General features: G+C 51.1%; 1 protein-coding gene across 4 annotated transcripts in view; it reads right to left on the bottom strand.

Annotated features, from left to right (window-relative positions):
- Positions 1 to 21995, bottom strand: part of LOC135542804 (BCL-6 corepressor-like) — a 126983-nt gene that overhangs the window by 85257 nt on the left and 19731 nt on the right. For 3 of the 4 annotated variants that reach the window (XR_010456136.1, XM_064970023.1, XM_064970024.1), the window contains exons 3-7: positions 17661 to 21359; positions 13005 to 13061; positions 12103 to 12289; positions 4462 to 4875; positions 1931 to 2233 (exon numbers count right to left, since the gene is read on the bottom strand). Coding sequence is in view for 3 of the 4 variants with exons in the window: in XM_064970023.1 (XP_064826095.1) it covers positions 1931 to 2233; positions 4462 to 4875; positions 12103 to 12289; positions 13005 to 13061; positions 17661 to 21359 (4660 nt within the window). In the remaining variant the exon portion in view is untranslated. The remainder of the gene's footprint in view (positions 1 to 1930; positions 2234 to 4461; positions 4876 to 12102; positions 12290 to 13004; positions 13062 to 17660; positions 21360 to 21995) is intronic. The other variant, XM_064970025.1, reaches the window with a different exon arrangement.

Raw genomic sequence — 21995 nt, 5'->3', positions numbered from 1 at the left:
CTGGGACAACGTGGAGGAGCCTTGAACACACCTCTAAACGCCCTGACAAACCCTGGAACAACGTGGAGGAGCTTTGAACACACCTCTAAACGCCCTGACAAACCCTGGGACAACGTGGAGGAGCTTTGAACACACCTCTAAACGCCCTGACAAACCCTGGGACAACGTGGAGGAGCCTTGAACACACCTCTAAACGCCCTGACAAACCCTGGGACAACGTGGAGGAGCTTTGAACACACCTCTAAACGCCCTGACAAACCCTGGGACAACGTGGAGGAGCTTTGAACACACCTCTAAACGCCCTGACAAACCCTGGGACAACGTGGAGGAGCCTTGAACACACCTCTAAACGCCCTGACAAACCCTGGGACAACGTGGAGGAGCTTTGAACACACCTCTAAACGCCCTCACAAACCCTGGGACAACGTGGAGGAGCTTTGAACACACCTCTAAACGCCCTGACAAACCCTGGGACAACGTGGAGGAGCTTTGAACACACCTCTAAACGCCCTCACAAACCCTGGGACAACGTGGAGGAGCTTTGAACACACCTCTAAACGCCCTCACAAACCCTGGGACAACGTGGAGGAGCTTTGAACACACCTCTAAACGCCCTGACAAACGAGACTAATGGAACGGGTGGGGGGGTGTGTGGGTAGTGTCTAGTCACTTACACAGAGGATGTATGAGTGTGTGTCTGACTGAGGGGTGTGTGTAGCACAGGGGATGCAAAGGAGTGTGTGTGTCTGATGCAAAGCGGATATCTATTTGTGGACCGTTGAGAGTGTGTGTGTGTGTGTGTGTGTGTGTGTGTGTGTGTGTGTGTGTGTGTGTGTGTGTGTTTGCTTGTAGGTTCGTTAAACAACCATTAGAATGCAACATGGATGAAAAGTGATTCAGAGAAGAGCAGTTTGACTGACACACACCTCTGCATGTTCCATACATCAGAGTCACACAGTTAGACTCTTTACTGAAGACAAGGAAGGAAGATACAATATCAAGGAGAGAGATAGGAGAAAGATAGAGACGAGAGAAGGAATGAACAGGTGACTAGCAGAAATAAATCAGAGATGCTAAATTGGAGACGCTGAGATGAGAAAGTGAGAGAGAGGGGGAAAAATACATTGGCTGGCGGAGAGAAAAACCCCCAGGAAAAAGCAGAGAGAGAACTGCTGGTTGAACTACCAGTGTTATTAACGGTGGAATCTCACGCCTCATTATGCCCAGGCACGAGTTGCCACGGCGATATCGTTTAAGTGCCAGAGAGAGGTAGTGGGAGAGAGAGAGAACGTTGTGTGAGAGAGAGCGAGAGAGAGAAGGAGAGAGGTACAAGCCGTCTGTCACCCAGACAACCACTAACATATCCCCAAAACGGCTGCCTCCTGCCTTCGTTACCACACCAACACCTGGTGTTTCACGTTCACTGCTCAGCCCACTCCCATGACCTCTGTTCCCTCTGTAACCCTGAAGGGAACATACAACACGTAGACTACGCTAGCTAGCTGGCGACAGGCCAATCTTCAAGGTCATTTGGACAAGGCAACACGCCCGTAGCCTACAGTGAAAAAGGTGGAAGATGGGAGCAAAGCTCGTCCCCAAAATGTTTAACTAATAAAATAGGTGCAGTGAAATGTGCAGTGAAATACATTCATGGTGCTGAATGCAGTGATTGACTCAACGCTACAGCGCTGGAGTGGCTTTTATTGATGTTGAGTCAATAAAAGGTGGGGTTATTGTTCTTTATGGACGGTTGTAAAGAACATGATTATCATGCATTCCACATCCACACAGCCCAATGCCTCCGTGACTCAACTGAAAACTGTTGTCAACATCTGCTAGAAAGGATGGTTGGATGGATGAATATTATACGAAAACCCAAACTCTAGAAGACCCAAAATAAGCCCTTTTTGTCAACTTTGTTTTAACGTACCTCGCTCGATGTCGCCGTGACCAAACGTTTCATGGCACCAGGCGTGGCCATTGACCTCTGACCTGCGTTTCAGGCTCTGGTCTTCCTGTGAGGCAACCTTCCTGTCTGTGACGCCAACCTCGGGGCACCCGTTGGACAGGGTCGTTGTCATGGCCATGCTTCCGTTGACCTCTGTCGACCTCTGGGTGGCGGCCTGCCATTGGCTGAGCTCCTGGGCGAGGCGGGGCTTGCTGAGTCGGAGGCCGGTCAGCTCGATACACACCTTGAGGTTCTTTAGTTCCTCTGGGACGGGCTCAGTGGGACCTGGGGAGATGGACCACCAGGGGTTATATCAACGTTTGGGAAACCAAGTCAGTCATTAAATTTGGGTGGAAAAATCCAGTTGATCCTTTCCAAATGAAGAGGCACGAATTGTAATGAAATGCGCTTGAATTTAATGAATTTAGTTGCATTGGAAGCTCAGCTAATAAAAGAAGTTCAACATTTGTTTTTAAATGAAAAGCTGTGCTGTTGTGAAAGAGCTCACCTCCAACCCCCTGTTAACAACAAATGGGAGCAATTCCACAGAGTTTTAAATAAAGTAGCGATTCTCAGAATGTTATTTTGGGTTGAAACCAAACTGGTCTGTTTGTGAAGCACGACACCGCAGAGCCCCTTGACGAATCACAGCTGAGTGTGTGTGTGTTTGGTTTCGTGTAGGCAACTGAACACAAATCACACTACATGAAAAGACTGAGAAAGACACCACCACAAAAGAGAATGACAGAGGGAGAGAGGGAGAGAAGGAGTGAGAGAGCCCAGCCACATGAAAGCAGATGAATCCAGGCCGGGGAGAGAGTGATGACAGACAGGATGGGGGGATTCTCTTGTCACTGAGCGAGGGATGAGGAAAAAGGGAGAGAAAGAGGAAGAATAATGGAGAAGTATATACACTGCTCAAAAAAATAAAGGGAACACTAAAATAACACATCCTAGATCTGAATGAATGAAATATTCTTATTAAATACTTTTATCTTTACATAGTTGAATGTGCTGACAACAAAATCACGCAAAAATGATCAATGGAAATCAAATTTATCAACCCACGGAGGTCTGGATTTGGAATCAAACTCAAAATTAAAGTGGAAAACCACACTACAGGCTGATCCAACTTTGATGTAATGTCCTTAAAACAAGTCAAAATTAGGCTCAGTAGCGTGTGTGGCCTCCACGTGCCTGTATGACCTCCCTACAACGCCTGGGCATGCTCCTGATGAGGTGGCGGATGGTCTCCTGAGGGATCTCCTCCCAGACCTGGACTAAAGCATCTGCCAACTCCTGGACAGTCTGTGGTGCAACGTGGCGTTGGTGGATGGAGCGAGACATGATGTCCCAGATGTGCTCAATTGGATTCAGGTCTGGGGAACTGGCGGGCCAGTCCATAGAATCAATGCCTTCCTCTTGCAGGAACTGCTGACACACTCCAGCCACATGAGGTCTAGCATTGTCTTGCATTAGGAGGAACCCAGGGCCAACCGCACCAGCATATGATCTCACAAGGGGTCTGAGGATCTCATCTGGGTACCTAATGGCAGTCAGGCTACCTCTGGCGAGCACATGGAGGGCTGTGCGGCCCCCCAAAGAAATGCCACCCCACACCATGACTGACCCACCGCCAAACCGGTCATGCTGGAGGATGTTGCAGGCAGCAGAACGTTTTCCACGGCGTCTCCAGACTCACGTCTGTCACATGTGCTCAGTGTGAACCTGCTTTAATCTGTGAAGAGCACAGGGCGCCAGTGGTGAATTTGCCAATCTTGGTGTTCTCTGGCAAATGCCAAACGTCCTGCACGGTGTTGGGCTGTAAGCACAAACCCCACCTGTGGACGTCGGGCCCTCATATCACCCTAATGGAGTCTGTTTCTGACCGTTTCAGCAGACACATGCACATTTGTGGCCTGCTGGAGGTCATTTTGCAGGGCTCTGGCAGTGCTCCTCCTGCTCCTCCTTGCACAAAGGCGTAGGTAGCGGTCCTGCTACTGGGTTGTTGCCCTCCTACGGCCTCCTCCACGTCTCCTGATGTACTGGCCTGTCTCCTGGTAGCGCCTCCATGCTCTGGACACTACGCTGACCGACACAGCTCGCATTCTTGCCACAGCTCGCATTCAATTGCCATCCTGGATGAGCTGCACTACCTGAGCCACTTGTGTGGGTTGTAGACTCCGTCTCATGATAACACTAGAGTGAAAGCACCGCCAGCATTCTAAAGTGACCAAAACATCAGCCAGGAAGCATAGGAACTGAGAAGTGGTCAGTGGTCACCACCTGCAGAACTACTCCTTTACTGGGGGTGTCTTGCTAATTGCCTATAATTTCCACCTGTTGTCTATTCCATTTGCACAACAGCATGTGAAATTTATTGTCAATCAGTGTTGCTTCCTAAGTGGACAGTTTGACTTCACAGAAGTGTGATTGACTTGGAGTTACATTGTGTTGTTTAAGTGTTCCCTTTATTTTTTTGAGCAGTGTAGATCCATGACGAGGGCCCTTACCGTTGGTTAGCCTGGCTCTTTTGGATGGAACATCCAACGTCTCCTCCTTCTCCTCTTCTCTCTCATTTTCCTCCCTCTCTTTCCCCTGGCTGTCGGCCTGGAGTGGCTGGCACGGTTCCAGGGCATATGCGTGTTTCCTGCCAGGTACCGCGGTGGGCATGGAGGCTGGCATGGTGGGCATGATGCCAGGGTTGGCATCCTTCTGGGCCAGCCTTTCCACTGGGGCCATGGGCAGGCTGGCAGACCGCTCCCGTGGGAGCACACACACCCTCTCCTCTTTCTCCAGCATCATCCCCCTCTTCCTCTCCTCCAGGTCGGGGCCAGCCTGCTCCCTCTCTCTGGGTGGGAGGCCCTCGGTGTGTGGGCATCGCTGGAGAACAGGCACTCTGTTGTTGGGGCACGTCAGCTGCACACCTGCACACACACACACACACAGAAGGGGGATAATCAAATAGACTGAGCAGCACTCGAGAAACCACAGCACTCTCATCAAACTAAATCAGTTTAAAATGATGACTGCTGGTCCAGTCTCAAGACGAGGTAGAAAATACTCCCCACACAAACAGCAGCCACTAACCAGCCCAGCAGCCACCCATATGTTCGGCCGAGGCCCACCGTGCTCTTCCCACACACAGAGACAGCAAGAGAGGCAGCGAGAGAGAGAGGCAGCGAGAGAGAGAGAGGCAGAGAGAGAGAGAGAGAGAGAGAGAGAGAGAGAGAGGCAGAAGCCAGCCCTATGTTTGGCAGAGGCCCACCATGCTCTTCCCACGCACAGAGGCAGCAAGAGAGGCAGCGAGAGAGAGAGGCAGCGAGGGAGAGAGAGGCAGAGAGAGAGAGAGGCAGAGAGAGAGAGGCAGAAGCCACCCCTATGTTTGGCAGAGGCCCACTATGCTCTTCCCACACACAGAGGCAGCAAGAGAGGCAACGAGAGAGAGAGGCAGAGAGAGAGAGAGAGAGAGAGGCAGCGAGAGAGAGAGAGAGAATCAGTCATAGAGCCCATTGCCCTTTATGGTTGTGAGGTCTGGAGTCCACTCACCAACCAAGACTTCACAAAATGGGACAAACACCAAATTGAGACTCTGCACGCAGAATTCTGCAAAAATATCCTCAGTGTACAACGTAGAACACCAAATAATGCATGCAGAGCAGAATTAGGCCGATACCCACTAATTATCAAAATCCAGAAAAGAGCAGTTAAATTCTATAACCACCTAAAAGGAAGCGATTCCCAAACCTTCCACAACAAAGCCATCACCTACAGAGAGATGAACCTGGAGAAGAGTCCCCTAAGCAAGCTGGTCCTGGGGCTCTGTTCACAAACACACCCTACAGATCCCCATGACAGCAGCACAATTAGACCCAACCAAATCATGAGAAAACAAAAAGATAATTACTTGACACATTGGAAAGAATTAACAAAAAAACAGAGCAAACTAGAATGCTATTTGGCCCTACACAGAGAGTACACAGCGGCAGAATACCTGACCACTGTGACTGACCAAAAATTAAGGAAAGCTTTGACTATGTACAGACTCAGCGAGCATAGCCTTGCTATTGAGAAAGGCCGCCGTAGGCAGACATGGCTCTCAAGGGAAGACAGGCTATGTGCTCACTGCCCACAAAATGAGGTGGAAACTGAGCTGCACTTCCTAACCTCCTGCCCAATGTATGACCATATTAGAGAGACATATTTCCCTCAGATTACACAGATCCACAAAGAATTCGAAAACAAATCCAATTTTGAAAAACTCCCATATCTACTGGGTGAAATTCCAGTGTGCCATCAGAGCAGCAAGATTTGTGACCTGTTGCCACGAGAAAAGGGCAACCAGTGAAGAACACGCACCATTGTAAATACAACACATATCTATGCTTATTTATTTTATCTTGTGTCCTTTACCATTTGCACATTGTAAAAACACTGTATATATATATAATATGACATTTGTAATGTCTTTATTGTTTTGAAACTTCTGTATGTGTGATGTCTACTGTTAATTTTTATTGTTTATTTCACTTTATATATTATATACCTTACTTGCTTTGGCAATGTTCACATGTTTCCCATGCCAATAAAGCCCCTTGAATTGAATTGAATTGAATTGAGAGAGAGAGAGAGGCAGAGAGAGAGAGAGAGGCAGCGAGAGAGAGAGAGGCAGCGAGAGAGGCAGCGAGAGAGAGGCAGCGAGAGAGAGAGAGGCAGCAAGAGAGAGGCAGAGAGAGAGAGAGAGGCAGAGAGAGAGAGAGAGAGGCAGCGAGAGAGAGAGAGAGAGAGAGAGAGCGAGAGAGAGAGGCAGAGAGAGAGAGGCAGAGAGAGAAAGGCAGCGAGAGAGAGAGGCAGCGAGAGAGAGAGGCAGCGAGAGAGAGAGGCAGCGAGAGAGAGAGAGAGAGAGACGCAGCGAGAGAGAGAGAGACGCAGCGAGAGAGAGAGAGAGGCAGCGAGAGAGAGAGAGAGAGAGAGAGGCAGCGAGAGAGAGAGAGAGAGGCAGCGAGAGAGAGAGAGAGGCAGCGAGAGAGAGAGGCAGAGAGAGAGAGGCAGAGAGAGAGAGGCAGAGAGAGAGGCACTATGTCATTTCCCTCTGTCCTCTCTCCCCTTCTCTCTGCACTCTCTCATTCCTTCTGTCCTCTCTCCCCTTCTCTGCACTCTCTCTTTCCCTCTGTCCTCTCTCCCCTTCTCTCTGCCCTCTCTCTTTCCCTCTGTCCTCTCTCCCCTTCCCTCTGCCCTCTCCCTTTCCCTCTGTCCTCTCTCCCCTTCTCTCTGCCCTCTCCCTTTCCCTCTGTCCTCTCTCCCCTTCTCTCTGCCCTCTCTCTTTCCCTCTGTCCTCTCTCCCCTTCCCTCTGCCCTCTCACTCTGTCCTCTCTCACCTTCTCTCTGCCCTCTCTCACCTTCTCTCAGTCCTCTCTCACTTTTCCAGACCTCCCTCCCTCCTCTGCATGTCCGGGGCTGTAAAAGGCTCCTTGAGAATGTCTCCAGGCTCTAAAGCAGCCGCTTGGATCAAAGGCAGCTGGTGGGGGTGTCTGCTCTCCATCGCCCGCTCTTTCTTTTTCCACTTCTATCTTTCCACTCGCTTTCTCTCTCTCTCTGGCTGTAGCCCAGACCCTGGCAACATGCTGTGCTGCCTCATAGGGCTGCCGTTGTACTGGCCCTGCTCTGGGACACACACCCATCCCCCCAGGTCCTGTCCTGCCAGCGCCCCAAATATCTCTCCATCTGGCAAACAGCATCATATGACTCACACCACTCCCGGCACAGCGCGCACCCCATAATGACAGCGTCTGCGCCATGGCAACATGTCACCAAAGGGGTGTTCACCATGGCAACGCGTGCCACTGCGTGCGATGTCCACTGGTTTCCAAAACATCCAGAGAGGAAGTTCACCCATAACAGCTATATGCCCTGCACTATGTCATAACAGCTATATGCCCTATGTCATAACAGCTATATGCCATGCACTATGTCATAACAGCTATATGCCCTGCACTATGTCATAACAGCTATATGACCTGCACTATGTCATAACAGCTATATGACCTGCACTATGTCATAACAGCTATATGACCTGCACTATGTCATAACAGCTATATGACCTGCACTATGCCATAACAGCTATATGCCCTGCACTATGCCATAACAGCTATATGCCCTGTACTATGCCATAACAGCTATATGCCCAGCACTATGCCATAACAGCTATATGACCTGCACTATGCCATAACAGCTATATGCCCTGCACTATGTCATAACAGCTATGCCATAACAGCTATATGACCTGCACTATGCCATAACAGCTATATGACCTGCACTATGCCATAACAGCTATATGCCCTGCACTATGCCATAACAGCTATATGCCCTGTACTATGCCATAACAGCTATATGCCCAGCACTATGCCATAAAAGCTATATGACCTGCACTATGCCATAACAGCTATATGCCCTGCACTATGCCATAACAGCTATATGCCCTGCACTATGACATATCAGCTATATGCCCTGTACTATGCCATAACAGCTATATGCCCTGCACTATGTCATAACAGCTATGCCATAAAAGCTATATGCCCTGCACTATGTCATAACAGCTATGCCATAACAGCTATATGCCCTGCACTATGACATATCAGCTATATGACCTGAACTATGCCATAACAGCTATATGACGTGCACTATGCCATAACAGCTATATGCCCTGCACTATGTCATAACAGCTATGCCATAAAAGCTATATGACCTGCACTATGACATTTCAGCTATATGACCTGCACTATGCCATAACAGCTATATGACCTGCACTTTGCCATAACAGCTATATGCCCTGCACTATGCCATAACAGCTATATGACCTGCACTATGCCATAAAAGCTATATGTCCTGCATTATGTCATAACAGCTATATGACGTGCACTATGCCATAAAAGCTATATGCCCTGCACTATGTCATAACAGCTATATGACCTGCACTATGCCATAACAGCTATGCCATAACAGCTATATGCCCTTCACTATGTCATTACAGCTATATGACCTGCACTATGCCATAACAGCTATATGACCTGCACTATGCCATAACATCTATATGACCTGCACTATGCCATAACAGCTATATGACCTGCACTATGTCATAACAGCTATATGCCCTGCACAATGCCATAAAAGCTATATGACCTGCACTATGTCATAACAGCTATGTAATAACAGCTATATGCCCTGCACAATGTCATTACAGCTATATGCCGTGCACTATGCCATAACAGCTATATGACCTGCACTATGTCATAACAGCTATATGCCCTGCACTATGTCATAACAGCTATGCCATAACAGCTATATGACCTGCGCTATGCCAAAACAGCTATATGACCTGCACTATTTCATAACAGCTATATGACCTGCACTATGTCATAACAGCTATATGCCCTGCACTATGTCATAACAGCTATGCCATAACAGCTATATGACCTGCACTATGTCATAAAAGCTATATGTCCTGCACTATGTCATAACAGCTATATGACGTGCACTATGCCATAAAAGCTATATGACCTGCACTATGCCATAACAGCTATATGACCTGCACTATGTCATAACAGCTATATGCCCTGCACTATGCCATAACAGCTATATGACCTGCACTATGCCATAACAGCTATATGACCTGCACTATGTCATAACAGCTATATGACCTGCACTATGCCATAACAGCTATATGACCTGCACTATGCCATAACAGCTATATGACCTGCACTATGCCATAACAGCTATATGACCTGCACTATGCCATAACAGCTATATGACCTGCACTATGTCATAACAGCTATATGACCTGCACTATGCCATAACAGCTATATGACCTGCACTATGCCATAACAGCTATATGCCCTGCACTATGCCATAACAGCTATATGACCTGCACTATGTTATAACAGCTATGCCATAACAGCTATATGCCCTGCACTATGTCATAACAGCTATGCCATAACAGCTATATGCCCTGCACTATGTTATAACAGCTATGCCATAACAGCTATATGCCCTGCACTATGTCATAACAGCTATATGCCCTGCACTATGCCATAAAAGCTATATGACCTGCACTATGCCATAAAAGCTATATGCCCTGCACTATGCCACAACAGCTATATGACCTGCACTATGTCATAACAGCTATGTAATAACAGCTATATGCCCTGCACAATGTCATTACAGCTATATGCCGTGCACTATGCCATAACAGCTATATGACCTGCACTATGCCATAACAGCTATATGCCCTGCACTATGTCATAACAGCTATATGCCCTGCACAATGTCATTACAGCTATATGCCGTGCACTATGCCATAACAGCTATATGACCTGCACTATGTCATAACAGCTATATGACCTGCACTATGTCATAACAGCTATATGCCCTGCACTATGTCATAACAGCTATGTAATAACAGCTATATGCCCTGCACAATGTCATTACAGCTATATGCCGTGCACTATGCCATAACAGCTATATGACCTGTACTATGCCATAACAGCTATATGCCCTGCACTATGTCATAACAGCTATATGCCCTGCACTATGCCATAACAGCTATATGACCTGCACTATGCCATAACAGCTATATGACCTGCACTATGTCATTACAGCTATATGCCCTGCACTATGTCATAACAGCTATATGCCCTGCACTATGCCATAACAGCTATATGCCCTGCACTATGTCATTACAGCTATATGCCCTGCACTATGTCATTACAGCTATATGCCCTGCACTATGTCATTACAGCTATATGCCGTGCACTATGCCATAACAGCTATATGCCCTGCACTATGCCATAACAGCTATATGACCTGCACTATGCCATAACAGCTATATGACCTGCACTATGTCATTACAGCTATATGCCCTGCACTATGTCATAACAGCTATATGCCCTGCACTATGCCATAACAGCTATATGCCCTGCACTATGTCATTACAGCTATATGCCCTGCACTATGTCATTACAGCTATATGCCCTGCACTATGTCATTACAGCTATATGCCGTGCACTATGCCATAACAGCTATATGCCCTGCACTATGTCATTACAGCTATATGCCATGCACTATGTCATTACAGCTATATGCCGTGCACTATGCCATAACAGCTATATGACCTGCACTATGTCATAACAGCTATATGCCCTGCACTATGCCACAACAGCTATATGACCTGCACTATGTCATAACAGCTATATGCCCTGCACTATGCCATAACAGCTATATGACCTGCACTATGTCATTACAGCTATATGCCCTGCACTATGCCATAACAGCTATATGCCCTGCACTATGTCGTAACAGCTATATGACCAGCACTATGTCATTACAGCTATATGACCTGCACTATGTCATAACAGCTATATGACCTGCACTATGCCATAACAGCTATATGACCTGCACTATGTCATTACAGCTATATGACCTGCACTATGCCATAACAGCTATATGCCCTGCACTATGCCATAACAGCTATATGACCTGCACTATGCCATAACAGCTATATGCCCTGCACTATGTCGTAACAGCTATATGACCAGCACTATGTCATAACAGCTATATGACCTGCACTATGTCATTACAGCTATATGACCTGCACTATGCCATAACAGCTATATGACCTGCACTATGCCGTAAGAGCTATAACACACAGCGTGTTGAAATATCTTCCCCTAATATAGACTCCAAATTCCTCTCCCACGCATTCGAATGGTGTGGCTTCATATGCAAAGCAGCTCCTGTTATGGAGGAAGGACAGGGAAGGGTTAAATATGAAGGCTGTTTTGTTACAATAGAGAGAGAAAAACCCCTCCGTCAGCCCTCATGAGGAAGGGAGAGAGAGGGGGAGGCTAGGCAGGTCTGGCGGATGTGTTTACCGCCCCGTATCCGCTGGTTACGAGCTGCTGCACCGTGGTACAGCTCTGGGGCTGTCCCTAGGCAGGGAGGAAGTACGCAGCAGCTCTTTGAGGTGGGTAGGTGTGTGTGTGTAGGTGTGTGTAGGTGTGTGTGTGTGTGTGTGTGTGTGTGTGTGTGTGTGTGTGTGTGTGTGTGTGTGTGTGTGTGTGTGTGTGTGTGTGTGTGTGAGTGCTCCGGGTTCCTCTTACCGTCCTTCTCAGCCTCGTCTGTGAGGGCTGAGGCCCCTGGCCCCGTTCTGGCTGGGCCTTGGCAGCGCGCCCTGTCCTCTCCTCCATCTCCCTCTCTCCGCTCGCGCTGGCTGTCTGCCAAGTACACCGCCGCCCCTCCTCCCTCCTTCTCCTTCAGTTCCAGCTCAGAGAAGCGCAGCATAGCACGCTACAGACACACACACACACACACACACACACACACACACACACACACACACACACACACACACACACACACACACACACACACACACACACACACACACACACACACACACACAGTCATGAGACCGACCCTGCGCTGCTCTCTTTTTCTTTTTCTTTTTCTCTCTCTCTCTCTCTCCGCACGAGGCCTCTTTCCCTGTTCCTCTATTAAGGGTCTGCGTCCCCAAAGGCCAAAGTGACTTCCTTCTCCCTTCCCTTATTTCCTCCCTTTAGTTATGGTCTCCTTTCCGTCATCTGCACTGACGTGGATGCAAGAGCTGACAGGGTGAACGCCAGCCTCTGGAGAGCTGTTTGGTATGTAGCCTAACCTTCACCTGTCAACTTGTTGTGAGATCAGATCAGTGCAGATTGAGGAAGGAGAGGGGACAAGGAAAGGAAGCCATTTTAGACTCTCTGTTGACTCTCTCTGGTTCATGCTTTACAGTGAGGTCACCTCAACAACAGCTAACAACATTGACATCAATAAAACAGTTATGGTCTGGTAACAGAACTCCATGCCCCTTGTCCACTTTTACTCCTGACTGGCTGTCTAACAGAAACACACAAAAACAACGACAGAAAAGCCTGATTCTTCTACTACGCTCCTGAAACTGCAAAAACCAAAATGAAAATAATAATTTGTCAAATTTTGGAATAAGAAGTGTAAATGAACTGACCTCACAGTAAGCAGCAGGTTGACTTAATTTACTGTCCTCTTGTGTTAAGCCTTCCATCTAAGTAATTGAATTAAACGGGGGCTCAATATTTTTGGCCAGTCATTTCAGTCATACAACTGTCATTTCAGTGATATAGAAAACTGACATTCATTAATATTAAAACCCATCCTATTAACATCACACAGTTATGCATATGAATTGATTTAATAAACAAGTCAGAGTAGCAAGGTAAACAGAGGTGTGAATTAAGCAATAAGGCCCACGCTGGTGTGGTATATGGTCAATATACCACAGCTAAGGGCTGTTCTTATGCACGACGCAACACAGAGTGCCTGGATACAGCCCTTAACCGTGGTATATTGGCCATAGACCACAAACCACCAAGGTGCCTTATTGCTATTATAAACTGGTTACCAATGTAATTAGAGCAGAAAAAATACATGTTTTGCCATACCCGTGGTATACGGCTGTCAGCCAATCAGCATTCAGGGCTCAAACCACCCAATTCATAATAGCCTATAGATCAAATTCAATACAACAGGGTTTCTGACAGCCAAATGCCAATCTAGAAAGACATGAACACTGGAGCACACAATCTTGGGCGTCATAGAAACCTCCCTGTTGGGCTCCCATATAAAAAAACATGAATTCAGTGGAAAATCAATGACCAGGCAGCAGAGGCAGAGGCTGAGGCTGGGAAATAGGGCTGGGGAATAAAGACTGGGGTTGGGGAATGAGGCTGGGGAATAAAGACTGGGGTTGGGGATGAGGCTGGAGAATAAGGCTGGGGTTGGGGAATGAAGCTGGAGAATAAAGACTGGGGTTGGGGATGAGGCTGGGGAATAAAGACTGGGGTTGGGGATGAGGCTGGAGAATAAGGCTGGGGTTGGGGAATGAGGCTGGAGAATAAGGCTGGGGTTGGGGAATGAGGCTGGAGAATAAGGCTGGGGTTGGGGAATGAGGCTGGAGAATAAGGCTGGGGTTGGGGAATGAGGCTGGAGAATAAGGCTGGGGTTGGGGAATGAGGCTGGAGAATAAGGCTGGGGTTGGGGAATGAGGCTGGGGAATAATGACTGGGGTTGGGGATGAGGCTGGAGAATAAGGCTGGGGTTGGGGAATGAGGCTGGAGAATAAGGCTGGGGTTGGGGAATGAGGCTGGAGAATAAGGCTGGGGTTGGGGAATGAGGCTGGAGAATAAGACTGGGGTTGGGGAATGAGGCTGGAGAATAAGGCTGGGGTTGGGGAATGAGGCTGGAGAATAAGGCTGGGGTTGGGGAATGAGGCTGGAGAATAAGGCTGGGGTTGGGGAATGAGGCTGGAGAATAAGGCTGGGGTTGGGGAATGAGGCTGGAGAATAAGGCTGGGGTTGGGGAATGAGGCTGGAGAATAAGGCTGGGGTTGGGGAATGAGGCTGGAGAATAAGGCTGGGGTTGGGGAATGAGGCTGGAGAATAAGGCTGGGGTTGGGGAATGAGGCTGGAGAATAAGGCTGGGGTTGGGGAATGAGGCTGGAGAATAAGGCTGGGGTTGGGGAATGAGGCTGGAGAATAAGGCTGGGGTTGGGGAATGAGGCTGGAGAATATTGCTGGGGTTGGGGAATGAGGCTGGGGAATGAGGCTGGGGAATGAGGCTGGGGTTGGGAAATAAGTCTGGGGAATAGGGCTGGGGTTGGGGAATGAGGCTGGGGAATGAGGTTGGGGCATAAGGCTGGGGTTGGGGAATGAGGCTGGAGAATAAGGCTGGGGTTGGGGAATGAGGCTGGAGAATAAGGCTGGGGTTGGGGAATGAGGCTGGAGAATAAGGCTGGGGTTGGGGAATGAGGCTGGAGAATAAGGCTGGGGTTGGGGAATGAGGCTGGGGAATAAAGACTGGGGTTGGGGATGAGGCTGGAGAATAAGGCTGGGGTTGGGGAATGAGGCTGGAGAATAAGGCTGGGGTTGGGGAATGAGGCTGGAGAATAAGGCTGGGGTTGGGGAATGAGGCTGGAGAATAAGACTGGGGTTGGGGAATGAGGCTGGAGAATAAGGCTGGGGTTGGGGAATGAGGCTGGAGAATAAGGCTGGGGTTGGGGAATGAGGCTGGAGAATAAGGCTGGGGTTGGGGAATGAGGCTGGAGAATAAGGCTGGGGTTGGGGAATGAGGCTGGAGAATAAGGCTGGGGTTGGGGAATGAGGCTGGAGAATAAGGCTGGGGTTGGGGAATGAGGCTGGAGAATAAGGCTGGGGTTGGGGAATGAGGCTGGAGAATAAGGCTGGGGTTGGGGAATGAGGCTGGAGAATAAGGCTGGGGTTGGGGAATGAGGCTGGAGAATATTGCTGGGGTTGGGGAATGAGGCTGGGGAATGAGGCTGGGGAATGAGGCTGGGGTTGGGAAATAAGTCTGGGGAATAGGGCTGGGGTTGGGGAATGAGGCTGGGGAATGAGGTTGGGGCATAAGGCTGGGGTTGGGGAATGAGGCTGGAGAATAAGGCTGGGGTTGGGGAATGAGGCTGGGTAATGAGGCTGGGGAATGAGGCTGGGGAATAAGGCTGGGGTTGGGAAATAAGGCTGGGGAATTGGGCTGGGGTTGGGGAATGAGGCTGGGGAATAAGGCTGGGGAATAGGGCTGGGGTTGGGGAATAAGGCTGGGGAATAGGGCTGGGGTTGGGGAATAAGGCTGGGGAATAGGGCTGGGGTTGGGGAATAAGGCTGGGGAATAGGGCTGGGGTTGGGGAATGAGGTTGGGGAATAAGGCTGGGGAATAGGGCTGGGGTTGGGGAATGAGGTTGGGGCATAAGGCTGGGGAATAAGGCTGGGGTTGGGAAATAAGGCTGGGGAATAAGGCGGGGGAATAGGGCTGGGGTTGGGGAATAAGGCTGGGGAATAGGGCTGGGGTTGGGGAATGAGGTTGGGGAATAAGGCTGGGGAATAGGGCTGGGGTTGGGGAATGAGGCTGGGGAATAGGGCTGGGGAATAGGGCTGGGGTTGGGGAATGAGGTTGGGGAATAAGGCTGGGGAATAGGGCTGGGGTTGGGGAATGAGGTTGGGGCATAAGGCTGGGGAATAAGGCTGGGGTTGGGAAATAAGGCTGGGGAATAGGGCTGGGGTTGGGGAATGAGGCTGGGGAATATGGCTGGGGTTGGGGAATGAGGCTGGGGAATAGGGCTGGGGTTGGGGAATGAGGCTGGGGAATAAGGCGGGGGAATAGGGCTGGGGTTGGGGAATGAGGCTGGGGAATAGGGCTGGGGTTGGGGAATGAAGTTGGGGAATAAGGCTGGGGAATAGGGCTGGGGTTGGGGAATGAGGTTGGGGAATAAGGCTGGGGAATAGGGCTGGGTTGGGGATTGAGGTTGGGGCATAAGGCTGGGGAATAGGGCTGGGGTTGGGGAATGAGGCTGGGGAATAGGGCTGGGGTTGGGGAATGAGGTTGGGGAATAAGGCTGGGGTTGGGGAATAAGGCTGGGAAATAAGGCTGGGGTTGGGGAATGAGGCTGGGGAATAAGGCTGGGGAATAAGGCTGGGGTTGGGGAATAAGGCTGGGGAATAAGGCTGGGGTTGGGGAATAAGGCTGGGGAATAGGGCTGGGGTTGGGGAATAAGGCTGGGGTTGGGGAATAAGGCTGGGGAATAAGGCTGGGGTTGGGGAATAAGGCTGGGGTTGGGGAATGAGGTTGGGGAATAAGGCTGGGGAATAGGGCTGGGGTTGGGGCGAGAGCCGCTCTAGTTGCAGGGCTGTGTTGAGTCAGTTTAGCAGAGGTTGGGCTGCTAGCGGGCGCTAATCTCCACCGTCGGAGAAGGACTGGGAATTGGCCAGGATTCCACTAGAGCAGAGCTGAGAGAGCCAGGCTGTCTCTGCATCCCAGCGCTCAGCCAACAGAGCTAAGGGGAGGAGGATGGGGGAGAGGGGGAGGGGAGGTTAACAGAGTATAATTTGAGGACAGAGGAGCCTTTTGGGGACTGGGAGAAGGGAGGGGGCTGGCTGCTCTACCTCTATCCCTCCCCTCCTTCACCAACATCTATCCCCCCATCCCCAGGCCTCACCTGCAGGTTAACAATAGCCCGGGGCTGTAAGAGCCTGACAGGACGCCATGGCACACACACACACACACAGCCAGCAGCTTAGCTTCTGCCTGGCTGAGCAGCGCGGGAACACACACACAGCGTGTTGTGTTCACTCGCTCTCTCTGCGAACTAAAACACCACCGCAGTGGAGGGCAGCTCCACAGGCTCATAGCGTGGGCGGGGGTGAGGAGGCGGGAGGATTGCCGGAAGGGAGGGAGGGAGACAGAGGGGAGGCAAGGCAACAGCCAACAGTAATTGCACTGGAGCTTGTGGAGACGGGGCTTGGCAGGGCAGGAGGCTGATACAGAGCAGAGAGCTTCGTACTTCCAACTCCACTGCTCTCTATAGACCCCCATCTCCTTTAGATCTGCCCAGTGAAACCTGACTGGCTGAAATCTTAGAAAGACCCATCCTATCAGTCTTCCTTCCTTGTGGTCCAAACTGCTAAAACACCAGATGAAAGTCATCATCAAATCCCAAATCTTGATTTTCAATCAGGTGTGTTTTTCCTGGGTTGGAACAAAAGCCAACACATACTGCTTCGCTGTAGGAACCAGGAAAGGAGATAATTTTAAAGACTTTAAAAGGGTTAGGTATGTATGTGTTCTGGGAGATTACCTGCAGTGCCCGCTGCTCTCTGCTCAGCTTGCTGGAGTCAGCGTACAGCTCGGTGGTGACACACTTGATGCGGTCACCAACGTAGCCAGAGGAGTTAGCGATGCGCTTGGCCAGGCTGGACCTCCTAGCCCTGGGGCAGCCTTGGTCATCGTACTCCTCACCCTCGTGGGACTCTGTGTCCGTGTGCATGTCCTTGTCCAGGTCCGAGTAGTGGTCCATGGTTCTTTCATTCCTAAACCCAGATTCGTTCAAGGTGCATTCCCCAGGAGAGTGGTCTGCGGAGGTGCGGTCCTCGCAAGAGCGGACCCTACATGTAAGATCCACACGTGTACGGTCCCAAGAGCTGCGGTCCTTAAAAGTACAGTCCTCATGCGTATGGTCCCAGAAACTGCGGTCCCCAGAACTACGGTCCACAGAGGTGGGGTCCTCAAAAGTACAGTCCCTGCTCTTAAGACCCTCTAAAGATTGGTCTCTACAGTTCAAAGAGGTGCGGTCTCCAGAAGTCCTTGCACAGCGAAGGGTCTGCTCCTCTGGCAGGTCAGAGATGGGGCTGCTTTCTGCAGGGCTGGGGCTGTCCTCCTCATGTCTGGGGAAAGGGCTGGGGGAGAGGGAGGGGGGCTCAGGACGGAGGGAGGAAGGGTGGAAGCCCAGCCACAGCTGGCTGCGTTGCTGCTGGTCTGCCTGTCTGTGGGCCTGGCCTGGCCTGAGTTCAACAGCCTGGCCGGTACGGAGCATGTGCTGGAGCTCTGCCTCTCTCCCCTCGTTTCTCCCGATACTCCCACTACCCACAGGTTTGGAAGGGTCTCCTCTCTTAGCGCATGGAGAGACAGCTTTGGTCAGGGGTGAGTCGCTGTCCCCATCGTCTTGGATTAAGTCGATACAGACTATCTCCTCTCTAGCTCCCGTCATGGGCTTGTGGTTGAGGCTCTTTGAGCCCAGGCCTGTGGACCTGTCGGTCTCGCTGTCCCCCCTGCGGGTGTGTTTAGTATCTGGGGCCTGGGTCTTGTCGGCCGGGGCAGAGTCCTCGTGGTGCTGCCAAATCTTCTCCTTGGGCCTGGACCGGGGCTCCTGCAGGCGCTCGCTGGTCTTGAGATCCAGGCTTGTGTGGGGGGAGGACATGAGGTGGTGGACCATCTCCTGGGAGTCATGGAAGGTCAGGTAGTCTCCGTGGCTGGGGGGAATGCCGTACGGGAGGCCATGCTTGGGGGGCAGGCGGGGTGGGTACAGGCTACTGCTGCCTAGCAGAACAGGGTGGGGGTACACTGGGCCTTTGCCTGGCATGGGCATGTGGGGCAGGGACATGCTCTCCTGGACCGAGTAGGGCAGGTATCTGTTAGCGTAGGCTAGGCTAGGGGGCAGATAGCCGTCACTCTGGGGAAGGTAGAGCTGGCTAGGGGGGTGGCCGGACGGATGGCTGTTGTCGGAGGGATGGCTGTTGTCTAAGTGGGGCGGCTGCTGGGGTTTGAAGGGCATCTCCTGAGCCTCTGGTTTCTTGAGGGGTTTCAATGGCTTCCCAGAAGAGGGATGGCTGCCCACTCTGTTGGAAGAAGGGGCTGTCTCAGAGTAGTTGGGGGAGGATCTTGGCCAATCACCGTTGACCTTGGGAGAGGCGGAGGCAGAGGACGGTCGGCTCCCAGAAGGGGCTACCACAGCTGGGGCATGGTTGGGGGCGACAGCCCCATCAACCTCACCTATCCTGGGACAGGAAGAGCTTCGCTGCTGCTGTGAAGACAAGTTCTCCAAGTTTTTATGTTTGATGACGGAGGGGTCTTTGTTGTGGTTGGCGTCTGAGCTGGAGCTGTCGTGGACCGGGGTCGGGCTGGGCACCACCCAGGAGGAGCGTAAAGTGCTAATGATCTCAGGCCTCTCAGAGGTTTTGGAGGAAGCCCCTGACGGGGAGAGGGTCTCTTTGAGGAGCTCCCGGCTGGGGGGTAAGCCGTATCGAGCCGCGGGCGAGTAGCCCAGCTTAGCCAAGGCCTCTAGTTTTGGGGGGAATCCGTTGAGGGAGCCTTCCAACTCCAGGATTTTGGCTGACAGATCCAGAGGCTTGTCCGCAGGGTCTTTGGCAGAAGCCTGTAGTACTGCTGGTCTATCAGAGGACAAAGTCTTTAAAGGGGACTGGCTCCACTTCCTTTCCCCATTCATCTCCACATTCCTGTGCTCTGAGCTGCTGCCCTGCTCTTTGGCTTTGTGGGTGTTGCTGCCGGACCGCACCGGGGAGCGCTGCTCAGAGGCCATGCTGCTCATGTAGAAAGGATGGGACACCGACGGGGAGGAAGAGGTGGTGGTGGTGGAGGAGCAGGGGGGGCTTCTGAACAGTGACTTCTGGATGTCCAAAGTGCTGTTGTCTATGAGAGCAGAGGGGGGAGGGACTAAGGTCTGGGGAGGGTGGGGGGCTGTGCGGGGGGACTGCATTATAAGTGCTTGGGTGGAGTCCACTGGTATGCTGCTGCTAATGCCAGTCCCAGCACTACTACTGGTAATACTGCTACTGTTGTGAATGCTGCTGCTGCCAGAGCTCTTACTAGAGGAAGTCCGGCTGAGCTTACTACTGCTGCTGTTGTTGTGCTGCCTGTCACTATGGGACTGGGGCTGCCTGCCTCTACTGTGTGATTGGTGATGGGGTTGGGACTGGGACTGCCTGTCACTATGGGACTGGGGTTGGGACTGGGGCTGCCTGTCACTATGTGACTGGTGATGGGACTGGGGCTGCCTGTCACTATGTGACTGGTGATGGGGTTGGGACTGGGGCTGCCTGTCACTATGTGACTGGTGATGGGGTTGGGACTGGGGCTGCCTGTCACTATGTGACTGGTGATGGGGTTGAGACTGGGGCTGCCTGTCACTATGTGACTGGTGATGGGGTTGGGACTGGGGCTGCCTGTCACTATGTGACTGGTGATGGGGTTGGGACTGGGGCTGCCTGTCACTATGTGACTGGTGATGGGGTTGGGACTGCTGGTGGGCCTGGTGCTGCTGGTGAAGCTGGGACCCATAGGGGGAGGCCTCATGGTGAATCCGGGGCCCCAGGCCCTGCATCGGTGAGAGGGTGTTGGGGACCACCGTGGCCATGGGGATCCTCATAGGAGGGGCTAGGGGGGAGGAGATGGGGGCCGGGGGGTACGGGGGCATGTAGAAGAGGCGCTCTGCCCCAGCAGCGCTACCCCCCGACCCTCCACACAGGGACTGATAGGCCAGGTGCTGGGGCAGGTAGGGTGTGGGCTGGGACAGGAACGAGGCCTTGTACATGTTGAGGGCTGCGTATTTGGAGGAGTCCAGGAAGGGGTACAGTCCGGGGTCCGCGTATGGGTTTACTGCCCAGGGAAGTCGCAGGAAGCCGTTGTTGCCGTTGAGGCCCAGCTCAGAGGGTTTATCTCCAGGCCCCACACGCCGCTCCATTCCCAAGCCCTCCCCTCCTCCACCAGGCCTCTGCAACCCAGGGGGAGAGCTCTTATACAGACCCACGTAACCGTTACCAGGCTTCCTGCCATCCAAGGTCAACCCTTCGGGTTTGTAGACTAGGTCGTAGCCCAGGGGCAAGGAGGAGACCCCCTCCCTGGCTTTTTCGGAGGCGGACAAGGTGCGGATGCCCGGGTAGACCATCCCTCCGTGGACGCGGAGGCTCTCCCTCATCAGGCTGCTACGGTCCATGCCCAGGGCAGCTAGCGGGTTCATTCTGCAAGCAGCACTCGCATCCACCTGCAACAAGACAACACACAACGCCAAAGAGAGGGATGAGAGACTGAGCATTATAGCACTAAAGGGATGATATTCTCAATTATACATGTTTATGGTTTCTCAGCATACTGTGGAGTCCTGTTAGACAAGCTCTTGTGATATTACATTAGAGTATATTAAAGTGAATAAACTCACTTTTACAAATATATAAAGTTGAATTTCCCCTCAATAAAAATAGATCCACTATCAACTTTTAAAGCTGTAGTAAGACCCTCTTAAACAGTTAACACAAATCAAGAGACCACTATCTGTAGACGTGGGTATATTTTGTAGAATTTCCATTAGGAGCACATTAGTAATACATCTCCATTAATCAAGCACGGGGGGATTCATTTAACAGAGAGCTCCATTTTAAAATGCCCTGTCTCCATACTGTAACCACAACACTTAAGAACACGTCTCCGGACCCACTCTACAACAAGGGAAAGTCAAGGTCATTGGAAAGACGCCACACAAGCAGCAGAATATGGAGCCTTGCTTTGCAAATGGCACCTTATTCCCTATTTAGAGCACTACTCTGGTCAAAAGTAGTGCACTATATAAGGAATAGGGTGCCATTTGGATTGAATCCTTGCTCTATCTGGCTCTTGTAAGAGG

Source organism: Oncorhynchus masou, chromosome 6 (genome assembly GCF_036934945.1).
Source record: "Oncorhynchus masou masou isolate Uvic2021 chromosome 6, UVic_Omas_1.1, whole genome shotgun sequence".
Lineage (NCBI taxonomy): Eukaryota > Metazoa > Chordata > Actinopteri > Salmoniformes > Salmonidae > Oncorhynchus > Oncorhynchus masou.
The sequence above is the reverse complement of the archived record's forward strand: the minus strand, read 5'-3'. Positions and strand labels throughout refer to the sequence as shown.